General features: G+C 45.1%; 1 protein-coding gene across 8 annotated transcripts in view; it reads left to right on the top strand.

The window, feature by feature from the left end:
* Positions 1-21,466, top strand: part of COP1 (COP1 E3 ubiquitin ligase) — a 241,920-nt gene that overhangs the window by 62,383 nt on the left and 158,071 nt on the right. For 7 of the 8 annotated variants that reach the window (XR_014790395.1, XR_014790394.1, XM_084851212.1 and 4 more), the window contains exon 12: positions 20,947-21,090. The exons of the other annotated variant lie outside the window; for it this stretch is intronic. Coding sequence is in view for 5 of the 7 variants with exons in the window: in XM_084851212.1 (XP_084707338.1) it covers positions 20,947-21,090 (144 nt within the window). In the remaining 2 variants the exon portion in view is untranslated. The remainder of the gene's footprint in view (positions 1-20,946; positions 21,091-21,466) is intronic. 8 annotated transcript variants of the gene reach the window in all.

The raw sequence follows: 21,466 nt of genomic DNA, 5'->3' as shown, positions 1-21,466 counted from the left end.
TAATCCAAAACTGTTCAGTTTTTCAGAAAAAACAAGAATGGTCCTTGGGGGGAAAAATGGGAGAAAATGTTTCCCCCCCAACTGTTTCTGTTTTTTTCTGGGCTTTCACATCTCTAGGCCCTGTTATCCATATAGAATATTTTGGGTTGAGCTGACTGTGAGAATTTGCACATTTCGGCTCTGAGAAGAAAAGAAGTATCCGCTCCATACTGCCCAGATGTAGTTTCTTCTTCCAAAGCCTGCCTCTTACTGGGAGCTCTCTAGCAAGTTTGTTTACCTGCACGCATCTGACAAAAAGAAGGAACATCCTCTGGTGAGAGCTTTCCAATTCTGACTCAGTATAAGGCAGCTTCCTATTATAATCTGAAAGAGCTGGCTCGGATGAAAAAAATATTTTCATCCCAAACCTGAAAAAATATTTACAATATTTTCATGTTGTAAGAAAGATGTTACATCTTTTCTGGGTTTTGTATTTAATATGTAAACAAGTGGGACCTGGTACAAATGGTTGCAAATGGTTGCAGTTTGGAGTGTTTCTGATCAGGCTTTCAGCTAGCCAGCCTGGCAGGCATGACCCTTATAAGGAGACTCCATCTCCACCCCCCTGCTTTCATTCATGCAAACCTTGGGGTTCCCTCAACACTGCAGATCCGTCCCTCATGTGTGAGTGGTGCTGTTTTGGCTTCATAAGATCCACACTGGGAGTATGAGTTTACTATTAGTATACAGTTGCATGCAATCCTGCGTTTGAGTGCATGTGTTAGGCACTGGATAACTTTGACGTCCTTACTGCTAGATCGGACAAACTTCATTATGAGACCTGGTCATTTGCGGAGGGATCAGTTTGTATGACAAGCTACACCATCCCTCCACTCCAGACCGCTGTCTGAAGAACAGAATGCCCCCAGATCCACTGCTACTCTAAAGTATACATTTACAGAACTGGCTTGTCAATCCTAAGAATGATTGCAATGTCGTCTTGAATTGTTTTCTGGTATTCTGCATCTTGATGAGTAAAACGGTAGTCTCATTGTGGATTTCACTGGAATTGCTTATAGTTGTTCCATGATGAATTAGAAAATAGCTTTATTATGTATGCTTGAGAGAGTTTTAATTTTTAGGGGTAACATTTGCATACTTTGAATTTGGGAAGTTAATAAATGAAAGCTACTGAGCCACCATTGGGATGTCTTTTATATAGCTTTAGCTGATCATTTTTAGCTCCTGATATTTTGGAGATGCCGTCTCTTATTAAACTTCTTAATGCTTCAAAGAAGTCTCTATCTGCATATAATTAGATGAGTTCTTAAAATTCAAACTTAATTTGTAGCCTCTTTAAAATATATATATCAAGATGATGCCAAGGTTGATTAAAATTTGGGGAAAGTCATACTTTTCATCCCAAAGGAACAAGGTGATATACATATCATCCATGAACTTTGTTTCACTTATTTGCAAAACCCCGCAGTTCCCCAAACCCAAAATATTGTACTGGAGTCTATGTACCAGGGCTCTGTGTGCTCTCAGGTATCCCAATTTTGCACTGTGAAAAGTTAAATTCTGTTGTTGTTGTTGTTGTTCAGTCGTTCAGTCGTCTCCGACTCTTCGTGACCCCATGGACCATAGCACGCCAGGCCTTCCTGTCCTGCGCTCTCTCCCGGAGCGTGCTCAAGTTCATATTCATTACATCGGTGATGCTATCTAGCCATCTCATCCTCTGCCGTCCCCTTCTCCTTTTGCCTTCAGTCTTTCCCAGCATCAGGGTCTTTTCCAGAGAGTTTTCTCTTCTCATTAAGTGGTCAAAATATTGGAGCTTCAGCTTCAGTATCTGTCCTTCCAATGAGCACTCAGGGTTGATTTCCTTTAGGATGGACTGATTTGACCTCCTTGCAGTCCAGGGGACTCGTAAGAGTCTTCTCCAGCACCACAGTTCGAAAGCAACAATTCTTCGGCGCTCAGCCTTCCTTATAGTCCAGCTCTCACAGCCATACATGACTACTGGGAAAACCATAGCTTTGATTATGTGGACCTTTGTCGGCAAGGTGATGTCTCTGCTTCTTACTATGCTGTCTAGGTTTGCCATAGCTTTCCTCCCAAGGAGCAAGCGTCTTTTAATTTCATGGCTACAGTCACCGTCTGCGGTGATCTTGGAGCCCAAGAAAGTAAAATCTGTCACTGCTTCCATTTCTTCCCCTTCTGTATGCCAGGAAGTGATGGGGCCAGATGCCATGATCTTCGTTTTTTTAATGTTGAGTTTCAAACCAGCTTTTGCACTCTTCTCTTTCACCCTCAACAAGAGGCTCTTGAGATCCTCTTCGCTTTCTGCCATTAGGGTGGTATCGTCTGCATATCGGAGGTTGTTGATAATTCTCCCGGCAATCTTAATTCCGACCTGTGATTCATCCAACCCGGCGTTTCTCATGATGTACTCTGCATATAAGTTAAATAAGCAGGGTGACAATATGCAGCCTTGTCGTACTCCTTTCCCAATTTTGAACCACTCAGTTGTTCCATGTCTGGTTCTTACTGTTGCTTCTTGACCCTCGTACAGGTTTCTCAGGAGACAGGTAAGGTGGTCTGGTACTCCCATCACTTTAAGAATTTGCCACAGTTTGTTGTGATCCACACAATCGAAGGCTTTAGCGTAGTCAATGAAGCAGAAATAGACGTTTTTCTGGAATTCCCTTGCTTTCTCAATGATCCAGCGAACGTTGGCGATTTGATCTCTAGTTCCTCTGCCTCTTCGAAACCCAGCTTGTACTTCCGGTAGTTCTCGGTTCGCATACTGCTGAAGCCTAGCTTGTAGGATTTTGAGCATCACCTTGCTGGCATGTGAAATGAGTGCAATTGTGCGGTAGTTGGAACACTCTTTGGCATTGCCCTTCTTTGGAATTGGAATGTAAACTGACCTTTTCCAGTCTTGCGGCCATTGTTGAGTGTTCCAAATTTGTTGGCATATTGAGTGCAGCACTTCAACAGCATCATGTTTTAGGATTTTAAATAGCTCAGCTGGAAGACTGTCATCTCCGCTAGCTTTGTTGTTACTAATGCTTCCTAAGGCCCACTTGACTTCACTCTCGAGGATGTCCGGCTCAAGTTCAGTGACCGCACTATCATGGCTATCAGGGACATTCAGATTTTTCCTGTATAGTTCTTCTTTGTATTCTTGCCACCTCTTCTTAATCTCATCTGCTTCTGTTAGGTCCCTCCCTTCTTTGTCCTTTATCATGCTCGTCTTTGCACAAAACGTTCCCTTGAGATCTCCAATTTTCTTGAAGAGATCTTTAGTCTTTCCCATTTTGTTGTTTTCCTCGATTTCTTTGCATTGTTCATTTAAGAAGGCCTTCTTGTCTCTCCTTGCTATTCTCTGGAACTCTGCATTCACTTGGATATATCTTCCCCTTTCTCCCTTGCTTTTCGCTTCCCTTCTTTTCTCAGCTACTTGTAAAGCCTCATCAGACAGCCACTTGGCTTTCTTGCATTTCTTTTTCTTTGGGATGGATTTCGTTGCTGCCTCCTGAACAATGTTACGGACCTCCGTCCATAGTTCCTCAGGTACTCTGTCTATCAGGTCTAATCCCTGAAATCTATTCGTCACCTCCACTGTATATTCATCAGGGATATGATTTAGGTCATACCTGAATAGTTTAGTGGTTTTCCCTACGTTCTTCAATTTAAGCTGAAATTTTGCAAGAAGCAGCTCATGATCTGAGCCACAGTCAGTTCCAGGTCTTGTCTTTACTGACTGTATAGAGCTTCTCCATCTTTGGCTGCAAAGGACATAATCAATCTGGTTTCGATATTGACCATCTGGTGATGTCCATGTGTAGAGTCGCCTCTTGTGCTGTTGGAATAGAGTGTTTGCTATGATCAGCGTGTTCTCTTGGCAAAACTCTATTAGCTTTTGTCCTGCTTCATTTTGTACACCAAGGACATGCCTGCCTGTTATCCCGGTGATTTCTTGACTTCCTACTTTAGCATTCCAGTCCCCTATGATGAAGAGGACATCTTTTTTTAGTGTTAGTTCTAGAAGGTGTTGTAGGTCTTCATAGAACCGATCAACCTCAGCTTCTTTGCCCTAAGTGGTTGGGGCATAGACTTGAATGACTGTGATGTTGAATGGTTTGCCTTGGATTCGTACTGAGATCATTCTATCGTTTTTGAGATTGTACCCCAGTACTGCTTTTCCCACCCTTTTGTTGACTATGAGTGCTACTCCATTTCTTCTAAGGCATTCTTGCCCACAGTAGTAGATATGATGTTCACCTGAATTAAATTCGCCCATGCCTGTCCATTTTAGTTTGCTGATTCCCAAGATGTCGATGTTCAATCTTGCCATCTCATGTTTGACCACCTCTAGCTTACCTTGATTCATTGATCTGACATTCCAGGTTCCTAAACAATATTGTTCTTTACAGCATTGGACTTTTTTTTCACCACCAGACACATCCACAGCTGAGTGTCCTTTTGGCTTTGGCCCAGCCGCTTCACTCTTTCTGGCGCTCCGGCGTCATATCTTTTAGCCTTGTGATATGTGCCATGGGGTTTTCTTGGCAAGAATACTGGAGTGGGTTGCCATTTCCTTCTCCAGTGGACCACATTTTGTCAGAACTCTCTGCCATGACCTGTCCGTCTTGGGTGGCCCTGCACGGCATAGCTTATGGCTTCACTGAGTTACGCAAGCCCCTTCGCCACAACAAGGCAGTGATCCATGAAGGGGTTTTCTCCATTGCTTAATTTATTTTGGTACTGCTAACCATGGGAGGGGCAAAAGTATTGAATCCCCAAACCCAACCAATAAAAGCCTTATTTTGCCACCTGTTACTTCAGTGGCCATTTCCTGTGTATTTTCAATCCTCTCTCTGTGTTTTTAAAAAGGTTTTGAGATTCCCAGAAAGCTGATTCCTACTTTTACTTTCACATTCTCTGCTTTTACAGAATTGCAGCATGCTTACAGTCCTAACTGGTATGGAAATACCATATTCGCTGTAATGATTAATATAGTGATATTTCATGTGATTATCCTGATGGATGTCACATAGAAAGAGTCCTTGGCTTACTTTTTTTTTTCAAGGAATAGAAGTTCAGAGATCAGATACTATCTTTGCATTTTATGCTATCTCATGGCCAGTAACTGAATAAGTGGAATCAGGACACCTGCCATAGGCTATTGTGCCTTTAGTGAGTTATTCGGTTGCCTAAAGAGGTGGGTTTCATGTTTTTCAGATAATGGTTGCCAGCTAGCTCCAAGAAAGACAACACTATTTGATATTATGTGTATTAAGACCTAGGTTTTCCCAGAAAATTTCCTTCAGACATGGCTTTAAACCAGCTTGTTCTTTTTTAGAGATGTCTGTTGCGTTATGTCAAAGCTTTGTGACTACAGTACACAGCCAAAACCCCCTTGTGTATTTTATGGCGTATTGGGTTTCCTTTGCTGTTAGTTGAATCCTTTTCATCAACTTCAAAGCCTTTTAGAAGAGACATGTATTGAGAGTCACTATCTTTAGGCAATACAGTGACACAGATGAACTTCTCAGGTGACTTAGCAGCACACTGCTTTGCCTTGCAGAACCATGTGTACTTGAACTGAGAATTAGGGCGCAATCCTATCCAGATAGTTGGCAGCCTCTGAACTCGGAGGCTGCTGAGTATCCAGTGCAGGGTGGGAGGAGAGCAGTGGCTCCATGCTCCAGCCACCCTGCATTTCTAGATGGGCAAAATCACCCATCTAGTGGTGGCGCCTTGGAGGCGGAGGGAAGGAGGCTGGGGCAGCCATAGGAAATGCCATACAGCCATCGGCCTGTTCTCTCCTCCTCTCTCCTGGGAACACCCCCTTTTCCCCATCACCACACTTCGTTTTCTGAGCATGGAGAGGTAGTTGGTGTGGTTCTCTCTGCACTGGCTACAAGGGAATGGGGAGGGAACGGGGAGCTTGGTTTCCTGGCTCTGAGTTTGGAGCCAGGAAATGGAACTAACCTATCCCCCCCCCCCCCCTGCTGTCTGGTGGGCATAGGAATGCTCTCTTAATCAGTTAATATCCACAGAATTGGCTGTCCTATTCCTTTGAATAGCTGTTTTCCTGCTGCTCAATTGCAGATTTGTTTTTTAAATACATGGTTTCTTTCCACATTGACAATGTACATAATTTGCATAAACAAAGGACAGTTTCCACCTGGAAAGTGTTCTTTGCTAGAAGTGTGGGCTAATGTAAATGCCTACAAAACGCCATGTGGGAGAAAGCTTTGTGCCAAGTGTCACATATCAAATATTTGGAAAAAATTCAGCTAAACTTGTAGGAATGTATTTATCCACACCTATTTTGTGTGGTATTAATCATGTAAAGTCAAAAAATTGAAATGTATTATCACGAAGTATTGTACTTAGTGCTGTAGAATGCCAGCAGCTTTGCTGGTATCTATTATTTGTATAGCCTGGAAATGATTATGGTGCTTTTCTATAGTATATATTAGTGGGGCAAAGAGGGATAATGCTTGAGAAATACCTTTACTCAGTAGTGAAATGCCTTGTGTCATTAGTAAATTCTGCATCAGATAAAAGTACTTTTGTGCAGCTTGTAGGCTCTTAAAAGCCAGAGAAGGGAGTTTCTAACCCCTGAGTTTGCAAAGATAGGTTTGGAAATGTAATAGTAAAAATGCTAGAAGAATTATAATAAGGATGCGAAAGTTGCCCAAATTACTTATTTCCATATTACAGTGTAGCAGTGCCCCCAACTTAACATTATGCACATGTCATCAAACTGGACTAAAATATGTCACATTCGATTCCAGAGGCTCTTGGGTGAACATTCTTTTGCTTCGGGATGGCGCCTCCCTCTGGAGCTTGTAGGCAGGGCCAAAATAGTTGCTCTTTATGTGGAGGGACTGCCCATACTTCCCAGACTGGCTCTGCCTAAGGGGCCAGTAGGTCATGTTGAGTTGCTGCTCCAGAGAACGCAACTTAGGTAGTTTCCCCACTCCCAATTGTTGTTGTTGTTTCTTCCTTTTCTCTTCCTTCACCCCCTCTCCCACCTAGCACGGCCTAGATAGGAACACCGAGGATTTCACTTAGTTGTTGGGGGAGGTGAGGACTTAGATCGCTGATGGAGCCCATGGCCTAGCATGGTAGCCCCACAGACTGTCCCTGCTGCTTCCTTCAGCATGCTTTCATTCCCCAGCCCAATGGTGGGAAAACAGGGAGAGACTTGTAGGGGTCAGAAGGCCTCTGTGACTAATGCAGAGGAGAAACAGAGACCCAGCTCTTGGGAGGCCATTGGGCCCCAGTCCCTCCAGTGATCTTCAGAGGAAGGGGTGAGTAACAACCCTACTTCCCAATGCCCATAGAGTGGGTCACATTCTAGTCATACGTCCAGCTGCCATTCCTCTCATGATAAGAGGAAAAACAAATTTAAGAAGGGAGGCCATAGGACAAGGGGTCAGTCCGAACATACATGTAAGAAAGACGTTAGGGCCCAGTCTAGGTTGGGCTTCCCCAGCTTCAGCTGGACTCCTCCCCTAGTCTTGACTCCATTCTCTCAGAGAGGATACCACCTTCCAGTCTCCTGAGTTCACTCATCAGACAAGTCAGATGGTGGATTTTGCAGCATTCTAGCTTGTGTGGAGAATCTCCATACATGCATGAGGCTCTCCTCTTCAGACTGTCACCCTCCATGAGTTGAAGGCAATGGTTACACCGAGGGAGAGGTGTAGGCTGGATTGCTCCTTCCCTTTACATGTTTGCCCTGTTCAGGTTGAGAACACCTGAATAGGGTTTGTGTGTGAGCGGGGGGCGGGGGAGGGAGGGAGAGAGAGAGAGAGAGAGAGAAAGAAACCAGTGTGCCTCCATGCTGATATTGCTTAAAGGAGAGAGGCTGGTCATTGTGACTTCATTTATTTATTTATTTCAGTTCTATACCGCCCAATAGCCGAAGCTGTCTGGGCGGGTCACAAAAATTAAAACCAAACGACACACAATAAAACAATTTAAAATATATAGAACATTAAAACCACAATATAACAATACAACCACAATAAAACCTAGCAGCAGTGCAGGAATTTAAAATACAGATTTAAAACAGCAAAGCTAAAAATTTAGAAAGCTAAAATGCCTGGGAAAATAAAAAGGTCTTCACCTGGCGCTGAAAGGAATACAGTGTAGGTGCTAGGCGAACCTCACTAGGGAGCTCATTCCAGAGCTGGGGTGCCACAGCAGAAAAAGCCCTCCTAGTAGCCACCCGCCTCACTTCCTTTGGCAGGGGCTCACGGAGAAGGGCCGCTGACGATGATCTTAAGGTCCGAGCAGGCACATATGGGAGGAGGCGATCCTTCAGGTAACCTGGCCCCAAGCCATTAAGGGCTTTGAATGTTAACACCAGCACTTTGAATCGGGCCCGGAAATGGACTGGCAGCCAGTGCAGCTGGAAAAGTACTGGCGTAATATGAACTCGCAGGCCAGTCCCTGTTAACAATCTTGCTGCCCTATTTTGGACCAGCTGAAGTTTCCGGACCATTTTCAAAGGCAGCCCCACGTATAACGCATTGCAGTAATCCAGACGAGAAGTTATCAGAGCATGGATAACTGTAGCTAGGCTATCTCTGTCCAGATAAGGGCGTAGTTGGTATGCCAGCCTAAGCTGATAAAAAGTGCTCTGTGCCACTGGTTCACCTGTGCCTCAAGTGACAGTTCTGGATCCAAGAGCACACCCAAACTACGAACGTGATCCTTTAGGGGGAGTGCAACCCCCTCCAGAACAGGTTGAATATCACTTAGCTGGGCAGATGAACCACCCACTAATAGTACCTCCGTCTTGTCTGGATTGAGTTTCAGTTTATTGGCCCTCATCCAGTCCATTACCGTGCCCAGGCACCGATTCAGAACAGCCACTGCCTCACCTGGTTTTGATGAGAAAGAGAGGTAGAGCTGGGTGTCATCCGCATATTGATGGCACCTCAGTCCACACCTCCGGATAACCTCCCCCAGCGGTTCATGTAGATGTTAAACAGCATGGGGGATAAAATAGAGCCCTGTGGAACCCCATGGCACAATTGCCATGGCACAGAGCAATAATCCCCCAGCACCACCTTTCGGAATCGGCCATCCAAGTAGGAGCAGAACCACTGTAGTGTAGCGCCTCCAACTCCCAGCCCAGACAACCTATCCAGGGGGATACCATGGTCGATGGTATCGAAAGCCGCTGAGAGGTCCAGGAGAATCAACAGGGTCGCACTCCCCCTGTCTCTCTCCCGGCAGAGGTCATCCCACAGGGCGACCAAGGCAGTTTCCATTCCAAAACCAGGCCTGAAGCCCGATTGAAATGGATCTAGATAATCCGTTTCATTCAGCAGTGCCTGGAGCTGTCCTACAACCACCCACTCAAGCACCTTGCCCAGGAAGGGGATGTTGGCCACTGGCCTATAATTGTTAACATCCTCTGGGTCCAGGTTAGGCTTTTTCAGGAGTGGTCTAATTACCGCCTCTTTTAAAGCGGCAGGCACCACTCCCTCTCTCAAGGAGGAATTTACAACCTCCTGGACCCAGCCAGACATCCCCTCCTTGTTTGATTTAATAAGCCATGAAGGGCAAGGGTCAAGCACACAAGTGTTCGATTGGACTTGGCCAAGCACCTTGTCCGCATCCTCAAGCCTCAGTAACTGAAACTCATCCAATAAAACTGGACCAGACAGTGCTCTGAACGCCTCTACCAATGGAACTGCATTAATGGTGGTGTCCAATTCATGACGAATCTGAGCGACTTTATCCTCAAAGTGCCGTGCAAACTCGTCACAGCGTGCTACCGAGGGTTCCACCGTCTTTCACCCTGGCCCAGAATGTAACAGGCCGCGAACCACTCGGAAAATCTCCGCTGGACGACACTGAGAAGATGCAATGCTGGTGGAAAAAAACTGTCTCTTTTCCACCCTCACTGCCACAGCTGTTACCTGTGTTCAGTCAGACTCAGCACGAGTTTTCCTCCACCTGCGTTCTAGCCGTCTCCCCTCTTGCTTCATTGCCCTCAGCTCAGGTGTATACCAAGGAGCTGGCCGGGCTCTGCTCAGAGGGAGAGGGCGCTTGGGCACGATCATGTCAACCGCCCAAGCCATCTCTGCATTCCACAGAGCGACCTGGGCTTCGACAGGAGCACCAGCCATACCAGCAGGAAAATCTCCCAGAGCCCTCTGGAATCCATCGGAATCCATTAATCTCTGGGGGCGGACCATTTTAATAGGTCCCCCACCCTTGCAGAGGGGGAAGGCTGCCAGGAGTCCAAACCTCAGCAGGAAGTGATCTGTCCATGACAAAGGGACAGATGTTAATTCCTCCACTTTCAGATCACCATCCTCCTGCCCAGTTGAGAAAACCAGATCAAGCATGTGTCTTTTTATATGCGTTGGGCCGATGACATGTTGGGACAGCGCCATGGTTGTCATGGCGGCCATGAAGTCCTGAGCCGCCCCGGATACAGTGGCCTCGGCATGGAAGTTGAGATCCCCCAGGACCATCATCCTAGGGGTCCTCAACACCAAGTCCGAGACCACCTCCGTCAGCTCAGGCAGGGAGTCTGATGGGCAGCGGGGTGGGCGGTACACCAACAGAATCCCTAATCTGTCCCGGGTACCCAACACAAGGTACAAGCACTCAAGATCTGCACTCGAATGAGCAGGAAGCCTGGAGAAGGAGATTGAATTCCTGTAGACCACGGCAACCCCCCCCCCCAAACCCTCAAGTCGGTGTTGGTGCTGCACCGAGTACCCAGGAGGGCACTGCTGGGAAGGAGTGACCCCTCCCAGTTCCCCCACCCAGTTCTCAGTAATACATACCAGGTCAGCCCCCTCATCCACAATCAAATCATGGATGAGGGAGATTTTATTTGGGCCGACCTGGCATTCAGCAGCAGCACCACCAGACCTGAGGGCAGACTGGTAAGGCTGCCAGGAACCATCAGGTTGGGGGAAGAACCAGAAGAGGGGACAGCTGTAAGGTGTCTAGCCCCTGTTCTCGTCAGCTGGCCTGTTAATCCCCCAACGCCATACCTCTCCCTGCCCGTGACCACAGTTATAGTGGCACCTCCCCGACCCCCTGAGTTGCCCAATAGTCCTCCGAGGCACATATTAAAATGTTAGAGTATAAAATGTTCAACAGTATAAAAGAATATAAAAGATAAAAGAGATAAAAGAGAACAGCAGCTAAGAAGGAGCAGATAAAGTCCACGTTTGCCCCTTTCCCCCTCGTCTTTAAAACTGCTGCCCTCTGCTGCTGCTATTTGCTGCTGGTATCTGTGGCTGCTGGTGTCTCTGGAGAGGCAGGTGGGTGGGTCTTCAAGTCCTATTCAGGTCCTGTTCAGGTCTTCAGCATCATGCTGATGCTGTCTGTCTGAGGGAGAGAGACTGGCCATTGTGACCTCATTGTGCTGCTGCCCATCTGAAAGAGAGAGAAACTGGCCAATATGCACTCTTAAAGTTGCTGTACACCTGAAGGAAAGAGAGATACTGTCCCCTGTGCCCTCATGTTGCAGACTACTTTGAGGAGGAAGGTGCTCTTTACACCCTGGAGGAGACAGGGTTTTCTTAGCTTTCTTTCTTATTCACCCACCCTCTCAAATGTAAATTGACTTGAGACTGGCCTGCCAGTTATTTCTGTAATGAACAGGAGCCACTGAAGAGCTAGTCACCAAAATTTGGGGATAAGAAAGCATCACAGTGCCAACTGAGAATGTTGTGGTTATTCCCATAAGGAACAAAGGACATTAAAAAGGAAAGCTAAATTTAAAAAACTAACACAAATATCTAAATTCAAACTAAACTAGAATATTTCCTCCTGTATTCCCCTAGTATAAAAAAAAATGGAAAAAGCGCTCCCGCAGCCTACCTTCAGTGGAAACCTTTGTGCCCCAAAGCAAAAAAAATAATGTGGGGTAGACTCACTATCAGAGTCTAGTGACAGGGAGAGCTTTCTGAGGAGGACATGGAAACTCCTCCAGTCATGGGAGGCTATTCTGTCCTGAGTTCTTTTTAATCCATTTGGCAAAGGCACACCAGAACTTACAGCTTAACAGGGGAGCACCTGAGTCCAGAAGAATAAGACTCTGCCCCCAAAGGGGCCAAATCGGCTTTTCCTCAAGGACACTGAAGCCCATGTCGGTCCCCTCCAGATTCCTTCAGAAGGGTTTGGAAGTTGGAAAGCGCCAACCTTTCCAAGACCGTCAGTACATAAATTGGTTAACAAACTGTATGTTCTCTCCCCTCCCCATCCCACCCCCTTTCCAAGGCCATGTGTCTGCTGAAGGTTCCAGTTGTTGATAGCCAGTGGCAGCACTCACATCCACAGCTGTTCTCCCTTCAGAGGGGGAAGGAGGCCCCAAAGACCTATGTGATATGAAAGTGGAGGCAGTCCTCCACGAAGGGTTCAAGTCCGTGGCCTTCAGGATCTCGGTGACTAATTCCTATTTTTCCAGAGCCATTCAGCTCTGGGCAGGAGAAGTAGTAGCAGCAGAATCTATGCTCATGTATCTTTGCTGATAAAGGAAGGACTGAAAAACTCACAACAGCCCTCTTGGCAGACTGTACCCTAGACACATTTCAACTAATTGCCAGAAATTGGTGTTAACCCCCCTGGCTCATAGGCACATCTGACTACGCAACTGTGATGTTGACCCAGACTCTCAGGCATGTCTGGCCTGAGAGTCTGGCTCTTTGAGGGAGCCAAAGTCTTTGGTCAGCCATTGGAGAAGGTAATGTTTGAGACCAAATACAAGGCTAAAGCCCTTCCCACTGCCAAGATAGAAGAATAAAAGCGTAAGATACAGTGCTCCTTTTGCCCCAGCAAAACCTCCTCCAGAACCTGCCCATTGGCCAGATTCAAGACAAAGTGGAATTGTGGGTGAAGTCTTCCAACAAGACTAATTCCTCTATGCCCTACAGCTCCTCTTCAAGTTCTAAGCAGGGGAAGAAGCTGCAGTCTGCCTGACCCCATCTTTGCCTCATTCACCCAATAGGGGATTTTTCACTGTTTGCAAGAAACCATGTTTAGGGGCTATGCACTGGAATTCATGGTGAACCCCAGGAACAAATTCATTCCCTCTCCACAATCAAGGAACCTGGAAAAAGATTGGAATTTTCTGCAAGCCATAAACCAGGGGTTAGCAACTTAATGCCTGTGGGTATCAATGTGCCCCCGGACACCTTTCTTGGTGCCCACCAAGGTGCTGTACCCCTCTAACTTTTTTTTAATTAACACATTTTCTTACCAGCAGCAGGGATTGCTGTGAAATAGGTTTCTATTGGTGCCAAAAACTGTGGGTTCGAAGGAGTTGTTTAGTGTGTTGCAGCTCAGAGCCCACCTCTGCCTTGTATACAGTCTTTTGGGCAAGTTACTTATCTTTTGCCATGCCTCCCATGGCAGCCATTTTGTAGTGATGCCCAGGATAGTTTATCAAATTGCCAAATGTGTCCACAGCCCAAAAAGGGATTTTCCAATATTGGACATTTTTAAATCTGTGATGTGGGCTTCAATGCACACCTTTAGTAGGTATTACAGAATAGATATGGCATTCTCAGTGGACGTGACATTTTGGTGAGCATTAATTCCTGTGGTGGGCCCCCCTATTTCTTATTTGGGAGAAAATGGAATTTTTCCTACTGTGAATTTCTGTTCTGAGAGGCTCCTGCAGGCCATTCCACCCACCGTAGAGGGACCAGTGCCATGAAGGGATGATGGTCACATTATGGCTTCTGCAATGCCATACATCTGTGGGAGACAGATAGACTTCCCTGGGTTCAGTTCCCTCCCTATCCCTTTCCCTTGGGTTTGTTTTGGCTTGTTGCATGTTTTTTTGCTAATGTTATTTTGCTATTATTTCTTAGTCTAGTTAACATTTACAACAGTTGATGTAGAGCAACCTTTTCCCTCCAGATGTTTTAGACTACAACTCCCAGGATTCCTGATGATTCGCCATGCTGGCTGAGGCTGATGGAAGTTGACGTCCACAATATCTGGATGGCACCAGGTTGGGGCAGACTGCTTTAGAGTTTGGTCTTTTTCCTAGCATGAGGCTAGGTGCTCATCTCTTCCCAACCAGTCTGGGAGGTATGGGTGGCCCCTTCCCCGAACAGCAATAGTTCTGGCCCTGCCTATAAACTCCAGAGTGAGGCGCCATCCTGAGGTAAAAGAATGCTCTGCAAGAGTCTCTTGAGAACAGAAATTCATGGTTAAAAAACTTCTGCTATTTCATGTATATTATCATGGAGCTAAAATATAACAATAAGGACCAGTTCAGAAAGAAGGATTCCAAGCTTAATAAACCATAGTTTATTAAGCCAGAAGCTATCATCATGCTCATGTTCTCCTTCCTCCCCTTGTGCACTAGTTTCCTGTTCATCTAAAATGGGATGTTGTTGTTTAATCTTGCACTCCAAGGCATGGTATGAAACCAGGATCTGATCCTGGTTGCAGATTGTTTCTTGCGTTCGAAGATTAAACCACAGTTTCCTCATTTTGAGTGTAATGGGAAACTGGTTGAAAGAAACCACGATACAGCCATTGATGCTAGTACATGAGATGGGGATGAGGAATGTATGAATATGACACCCATTCCTGGCGTAATAAAACAGTTGAATTGTTGGGTTCAAACATGGCCTAAATCTCTTTCTTTGGCTCGTGCTTTTGCCACTGCATTGCTTTATGCAAAATAGCTCTGCATGCTGGTATAATGCAGTTTTCCTCAGAGCAGTAGGTGGTGCTGGATGAACCCAAATGGTGCTTTTCAGCTCTACAGTGCTACATACATACATATAGAGCCAGAATGGCTGGGCCTATGAGCATCTTGGACATTTCAAAATGGGTTTCAAAGTGTAGTAAAAGTTTTACTCCCCTTCTACCCAGCAGATAAACATTTGTAAGATAGTTCTTTATCTTTTCGTTAACTTCCCCCTGCAATGTCTCATGCCAAAGCAAATAATGTCACTGGTTTGAGCTCATGCTTTTTATTGTGTTTCTTTTAATTGCCAGTCCATTTAAGTTTTACAGACATTTAAATGCCGATTTATTTATTCATTCATTCATTCATTCATTTATTTATTTCATTGCTATACTGCCCAATAGCTGAAGCTCTCTGTTTTGTATTAGCAAGTTATATAGCCTGTGATGTAACTACTCAAAGCCTGTGTATCTAACTAACAAAACCTCCTCAGGTAAGAGGATTTTTGGTTCTTATAACATGGACCTCTACCATACATGGTAATATTTCTCTTTCAGCAGCAGAAGGCTGAAGGTATAAATTGAATCCAAGTAGATGAATAGCTACCATCAGTTTAGTTATGACATTGCACAATCCACCAGCAACAAACAGTAGCTGACACAGCAGTTCAATTAAGAATGTGGTACAAATAAATCCATTGTGGTGGAATAGGCTCCTGGTTGTAAAACCCTTCCTTGAGACAGAGTGAGTTGACAAAGCAACACGCTACAAGGCGATCAAGTGCACTGCAAAAAGCAAATCCACTAGGAAGCTTCTACAAATTAATCCTGGAAGCATACCTCTCCCCTTTAAATTTCCATGGAACAGCATTGAACTGTAATCACTGTTATTTCTGTGAGGCATTAATATGTATCTTAGAAATGGCACCATTCATCTTCCACACCATGAGCAAGTATTTCACTAGGGATTGGCACCCCCAGGCTTGCGGGCATGTAGCCCGGTCTGGACACTTGCTGCTTTCATTTCAAAGCTATGACCAAGTAGTTTAATGCAGTTGAACACTGTATAGCCACAGGCTGATTTTCTGTTTCTCGTATGCCAGTCTTTTGCAGAGGTTCAAAGTTGGTCCATATGCCTAGTGAGGCTCAAAAATGGGGCATGCCCAGCTGGTGGTGGAACAGTTGGACATACATTGAACCCAGTCAGTAGAGCCTGTTCCACCTAGATCTGTGTCATGAGGCAATTGTCAGGAGGCACCATTAGAGTTAGAAAATATGCAAATTGGTCTCAAAAGGGGAAAAGGAGCTGGTGTGGGAAAGGACTGGGCATTCCTTTTGGTTATCATTGGTATTTGGTGATGTTGAAACTAGAATGCCTGCCTTAGGGTGCAGTCCTATTGATTGTGCCCTCTGTGAGTGGAAGCCCCTGAACTTGGAAGCATCCAGTCATCAAGTGCAGGGTGGGAGGAGAAGCAGAGGCGATCTTCAAATCTCCGTTGTCCTTCCCTCCAGATTTTGCTAGATGGGCTTTTTAGCCCATCTAGCAAGGGTGCTTTGGATTGGGAGGGAAGGAGGCTGGAAGAAGCTCAGGATAACTCGTATCCTACCCTCTCTAGTCCCCTCCCCTCCCCGCCCACCAGAATACCCCCTTTCCTCCTCCAAGGTCACTTTTCCAACCTCAGAGGGCAGCCGGTGCAGCTCTTTCTGTGCCAGCTGCAAGGGAGTGGGGGAGAGGGGTCGAGTCTCCAACTCCCCCTTCCAAGGTCAGAGTGCTGTCTCTGACCTTGGAAAAGGGAATGTGAACCATCCTATAGTCTCTGGGATGCTCTCCCAGAGACCATAGGATTGCTCTGTTGTTGAGTTTTGTTTGAGGTGAATCAATAGCAGGAAAGTGAAGACATTGTCCATATAGTCAGTTGGTGTAGTTGGCTATTGCATTGGATTTCAATCCCTATGAAACTCCTTAGGTAATCTTGAGTTGATCACATTCTTTCTGTTGGCCTAACTGATTGCAAAGTGTGGTTGTGAGGATAAAGTGGTTAATTCCATATACACTCCCCACCAAGCTCCATGGAGGAAGAGTGGCATACAAGTGTAATAAATGACCAAGTGTAGGAAGTATGTGGTAACAGCCCTAAAAATTATAAGGGATATTCCAAGACAGTCTTGAACTTAGAATTCCAGTCAACTGCACTCCAAATTGATGATCTGATCTAGCTCTTTGCAAAGGTTTTATTATCTTCATGAAGCATAGGCAATCTGTCTGAAGTCGGCTCTTTGCCCTCTCTCTCCCCTTAAAGCTTTGAAAAAGAGCAGTTGAATAAAACCACCAGGATGCTTGCAGATCAATTTGGAATGAATTTGAGCTACTTTACCTGCAAAGTGTTTTGCAAATTGGTCACAGCAGGCCACCTCAAAATCCTCCATCCTGAGGACCATGATGTTAAAAGGCCTCACACTACTCAAAACAGCTCTGCTGGCCACCTGAGTGGATGCAGTGGTGGCAGAAAAATAAGATTTCTTTGCTACCCTGGAGTAGGCCCTAAAGACTCTATCTTGCATTTGGTCAGTCTTATCTCAAGTTTTTCTTCACTGTTGCTCTAACTGTCATCCCAGCTGTTTTCATTACTATCAGCTCCCCAATATACCAAGGAGCCAAGCTTGGCTTTCAGAAGCAAGAAAGGGTACTTGGGAGCAATCCCTGTCAAGAGCTTACACCATTTCCTCATTCCAGAGGTTGGCTGGGTCTTCAGCACACCATCTGTCATGAAAATGATAAAATCTCCCAGAGCCATCAGGATTTATAAGCCTCCAAGGATGAACCATCCTAGTAGACTGCCACCCCTGCAGGGGATAGTGGTTGCAGTAACCCTAAACCCTACCAGGTAGAGGTCTGTCTATGACAATGGAACAGCCTACAGCTGCTCCACATGCATATCGTCAGCCTCCCTTCTAGTGGAAAACAGCAGGTCCTGCATAAGTTTACATGTAAGAGAGTCACAGAAAGTCCTTTGTATGCTGGATATCAATCTTTTTGGTAAGGAACCCACCTTCAGGAATAGATTCTGCAGGGCTGGGCAGAAAGTAGATCTCCAGACATTTGGGCCTTCAATTCTCAGAAGCCCCTGCTAGCATGGCCAATGGCCAGGAATGCTGGGAATTCCAAGACATCTGGAGAACTACTTTCTGCCCAACCCTGCCATAGAGGACTAAATGTACAAGCATAGCCAAGAAAGCATTGACTAGCTGGCATTGAAGGCAGCTTGGCTAGTGTTCCAGGCCTTCTAGAATTTTATTAAGAGATGGTTCTCACCCATTTGGCAAAATGCCTGCAAGGGCCTATGTTGATCACCAAGAGCAACACTAAACCTTTTATTTTTCTGACAAGAAAACAGGCAAGGTGGGGGTGCATTTAATCACTTTTCAAGCAATCTGCATAGTGGAATGATATTATCTTAGTAGACTGGCTTGTTGTATAGACCATCAGCTAGTCAGAGTGGATGTTCAGTCTCCATGTATTCAAACAGTAAGCTTCAGCAAGCCCCAAGTATGCTTTTTTCCCATGAATAAAGCTACCTGATTCTGCTGCTCCTGCTCACGATCCACAAAGTGGCTGACCTTGCAGCAAAAATTGGTGTGAAGGATAAGGTGTGAATCTCAAGAACTGAAATGGTTCAGTCAGTGCTGTCGTTAAAAAAGAATTCAGCACTAATACTTAAAAATGTCAAATGTCAGCTTTACCCAAAAAGTGAGGAGTCATGTTCATGCATATACCAGTTCCATATGGGAACATCTCTTATTAACATTTCAACTAATCGTAGGTTCCATTCATGGAAACTAAAACAGAGTATTACCTGCTTTGAAGTCCATGACTAAAGCATACCACTAAAGAAGCTAATTCTCAAACTATGTTGGTTACTGCCTGTAGGTTTCAGAGCCTGGGACTCTGTTGGCTAATAAGGCTATGCTGGTGAGGTTCATTATGCAAATCCCCCCGGCATGTGCGGAAGGGAAATAAGCCACCATGGTTTATTTCCCCCTCTGTGATCATGCAAACAGGCCCAGTGTTTCAGTAAAATTCATTGACTTGGTTCGCATGTAACAAGAAGCCACCACAGAGGAATTTCCACATGGGGCTTCTTGTTGTGGTAGTGGCCACCATTTTGAATATTCAACCCACAACTCTAAAACAGCCTATGGGTTCTGGATGGCTTGTCAAGCACTCCAGTGGTCCAACCTCGCTGGTTTTGCACATAATGACAAGCTATGGTGTGTCCCTGCCACGGCTTGAATATTCAAAATGGCGGCTGCTGCCACGACAAAAAGCCCTGCAGGGAAATCCCCCCACAGTGGCTTCTCATTGTGTACAAATGTGCCCATTAGCTAAGTGAAGGGGAAGCACTAGGGTTGCTTAATTTTGCCAGCTTAGGTGCAAAATATTCTTCAATTACCCCTTTAGGCTTGCCATGTTGTCATTTTGTTTAATGCTGAAAAGTAGAGCATCCTTCCTTTTATCTTGACAAAGTCAGGAATAATGTTGCTTTCCCCTACACCCTGTTTTTCCTTTTAATCTGCTTGTTCTCTTGTTCTGTTTCTCCACTGTTTAAAGTTCCTTCATCGTTTTAAATAAAGTGTTCTTATTTGTGGGGAGGGGCTTACTGGGTGAGAGGAGGGTTTTGTAAACTTGGGAGGTATCACATGGTACTGTTGAGTAAGTATGGAAAAATCTATCACTTCTACTTTCTCTCACATTTGAATCTTTTAAAGCTCAAGTTCTTTCCATCCCATTGATTGAAAAAATATGTGAATTTTGGTAAGTTCTGAACCAAGCAAAATTCTCACCCATCTCTACCATTAAGAGGTTTTATTGTTCTTCTGTCAAATAATGACAATAATACAAATATTCATTCATTCATTCATTCATTCATTCATTTCATTTCTATACCACCCAATAGCCAAAGCTCTCTGGGCGGTTCACAAAAATTAAAAACCACAAAGCGCAGCATAAAACAATATAAAATATGAAAGCTTAAAACCATGATACAACAGTGCAACCAGAATAAAACATAGCAGCAATGCAGATATTTAAAATACAGATTTAAAACACCAAAGCTAAAAGACTAGGAAGCGAAACTGCTAAAATATGGGGAAAATAAAAAGGTCTTCACCTGCTGCCAGAAGGAGTACAACGTAGGTGCCAGGCGAACTTATTCCACAGCTGGGGTGTCACTCACAGCAGAAAAGGCCCTCTTCCTGGTAGCCACCCGCCTCACGTCCTTTGGCAGGGACTCACGGAGAAGAACCACTGAGGATGATCTTAGGGTCCAGGCAGGCACATATGAGAGGTGGCAATCCTTCAGATAACCTGGCCCCAAGCCATTAAGGGCTTTGAATGTTAATACCAGCATTTTGACTCGGGCCTGGAAATGGGCTGGCAGCCAGCGTAGTTGGAAAAGTACTGGCGTAATATGATCTCAGTACCCAGTCCCAGTTAACAATCTCACTGCCCTATTTTGGACTACCTGAAGTTTCTGGACCGTTTTCAAAGCAGCCCCACGTATAACGCATTGCAGTAATTCAGATGAGAGGTTATCAGAGCATGGATAACTGTAGCTAGGCTATCTCTGTCCAGATAAGGGTGTAGTTGGTATACCAGCCTAAGCTGATAAAAAGTGCTCCGTGCCACTGAGTTCACCTGTGCCTCAAGTGACAGTTCTGGGTCCAAGAGCACTCCCAAACTATAAACCTGGTCCTTTAGGGGGAGTGCAACCTCCTCCAGAATAGGTTGAACATCACTTAGCGGGGCAGACAAACTACCCATTAACAGTACCTCCATCTTGTCTGGATTGAGTTTCAGTTTATTGGCCCTCATCCAGTCCATCACTGTGCTCAGGCATTGATTCAGAACAACCACTGCCTCACCTGGGTTTGATGAAAAGGAGAGGTAGACCTGGGTGTCATCTGCATATTGATGACACCTCATCCCACATGTCTAGATAACTTCCCCCAGTAGTTCCATATAGATGTTGAACAGCATAGGGGATAAAATAGAGCCCTGTGGAACCCCATGGTATAATTGTCAAGGCACAGAGCAATACTCCCCCAGCGCCACCTTCTGGAGTCGGCCATCCAAGTAGGAGTGGAACCACTGCAGCAACAACAGGAACAGCAAGATGATGATGATGCCAGGAGTATGTACTGTTCACACATTTTGGATCTTATGTGGCCTCTTCTGTTTGTGCTTTTGTTTCTTAGTATTGAGTTTGACCGTGACTGTGACTATTTTGCCATTGCTGGGGTGACAAAGAAGATTAAAGTCTATGAATATAGCACTGTTATCCAGGATGCAGTTGATATTCATTACCCGGAGAATGAAATGACCTGTAATTCCAAAATCAGGTATGTGTTGCCTCTTGTCTTCTATTTAGAGATGTAAGGATAGTGCATTGTACCACTGCTCCACACACCCCAATTCTTGGGGAGCACCTGCCTGTCAGCTCACTGAATCTGTACAATTGAGGGCCTTTAGGGTTGTCATTATAAACAAACCAAGCGAGCCTGTGTCCTTGGTATGTATGCATGCCAAAGGCATAATTCCTTTACTTTCCAGAAATGGGTGCTCATTTGCATATTGATAACATTGCTACAGCTTTGTTATGAGGTATAATCACAATAAATGCTTTTTAAATACATTTTTTGCAGTTTATCTTGAATATCTCCAGGAGAAGATGTTTAAACCTTCCTGAGAAACTTGGACCTGTCCTAACTGTCACTG

This window comes from Heloderma suspectum, chromosome 4 (genome assembly GCF_057233095.1).
Source record: "Heloderma suspectum isolate Gila_16-S chromosome 4, 16-S_ref, whole genome shotgun sequence".
In the NCBI taxonomy this organism is placed as follows: domain Eukaryota; kingdom Metazoa; phylum Chordata; class Lepidosauria; order Squamata; family Helodermatidae; genus Heloderma; species Heloderma suspectum.
The sequence above is the reverse complement of the archived record's forward strand: the minus strand, read 5'-3'. Positions and strand labels throughout refer to the sequence as shown.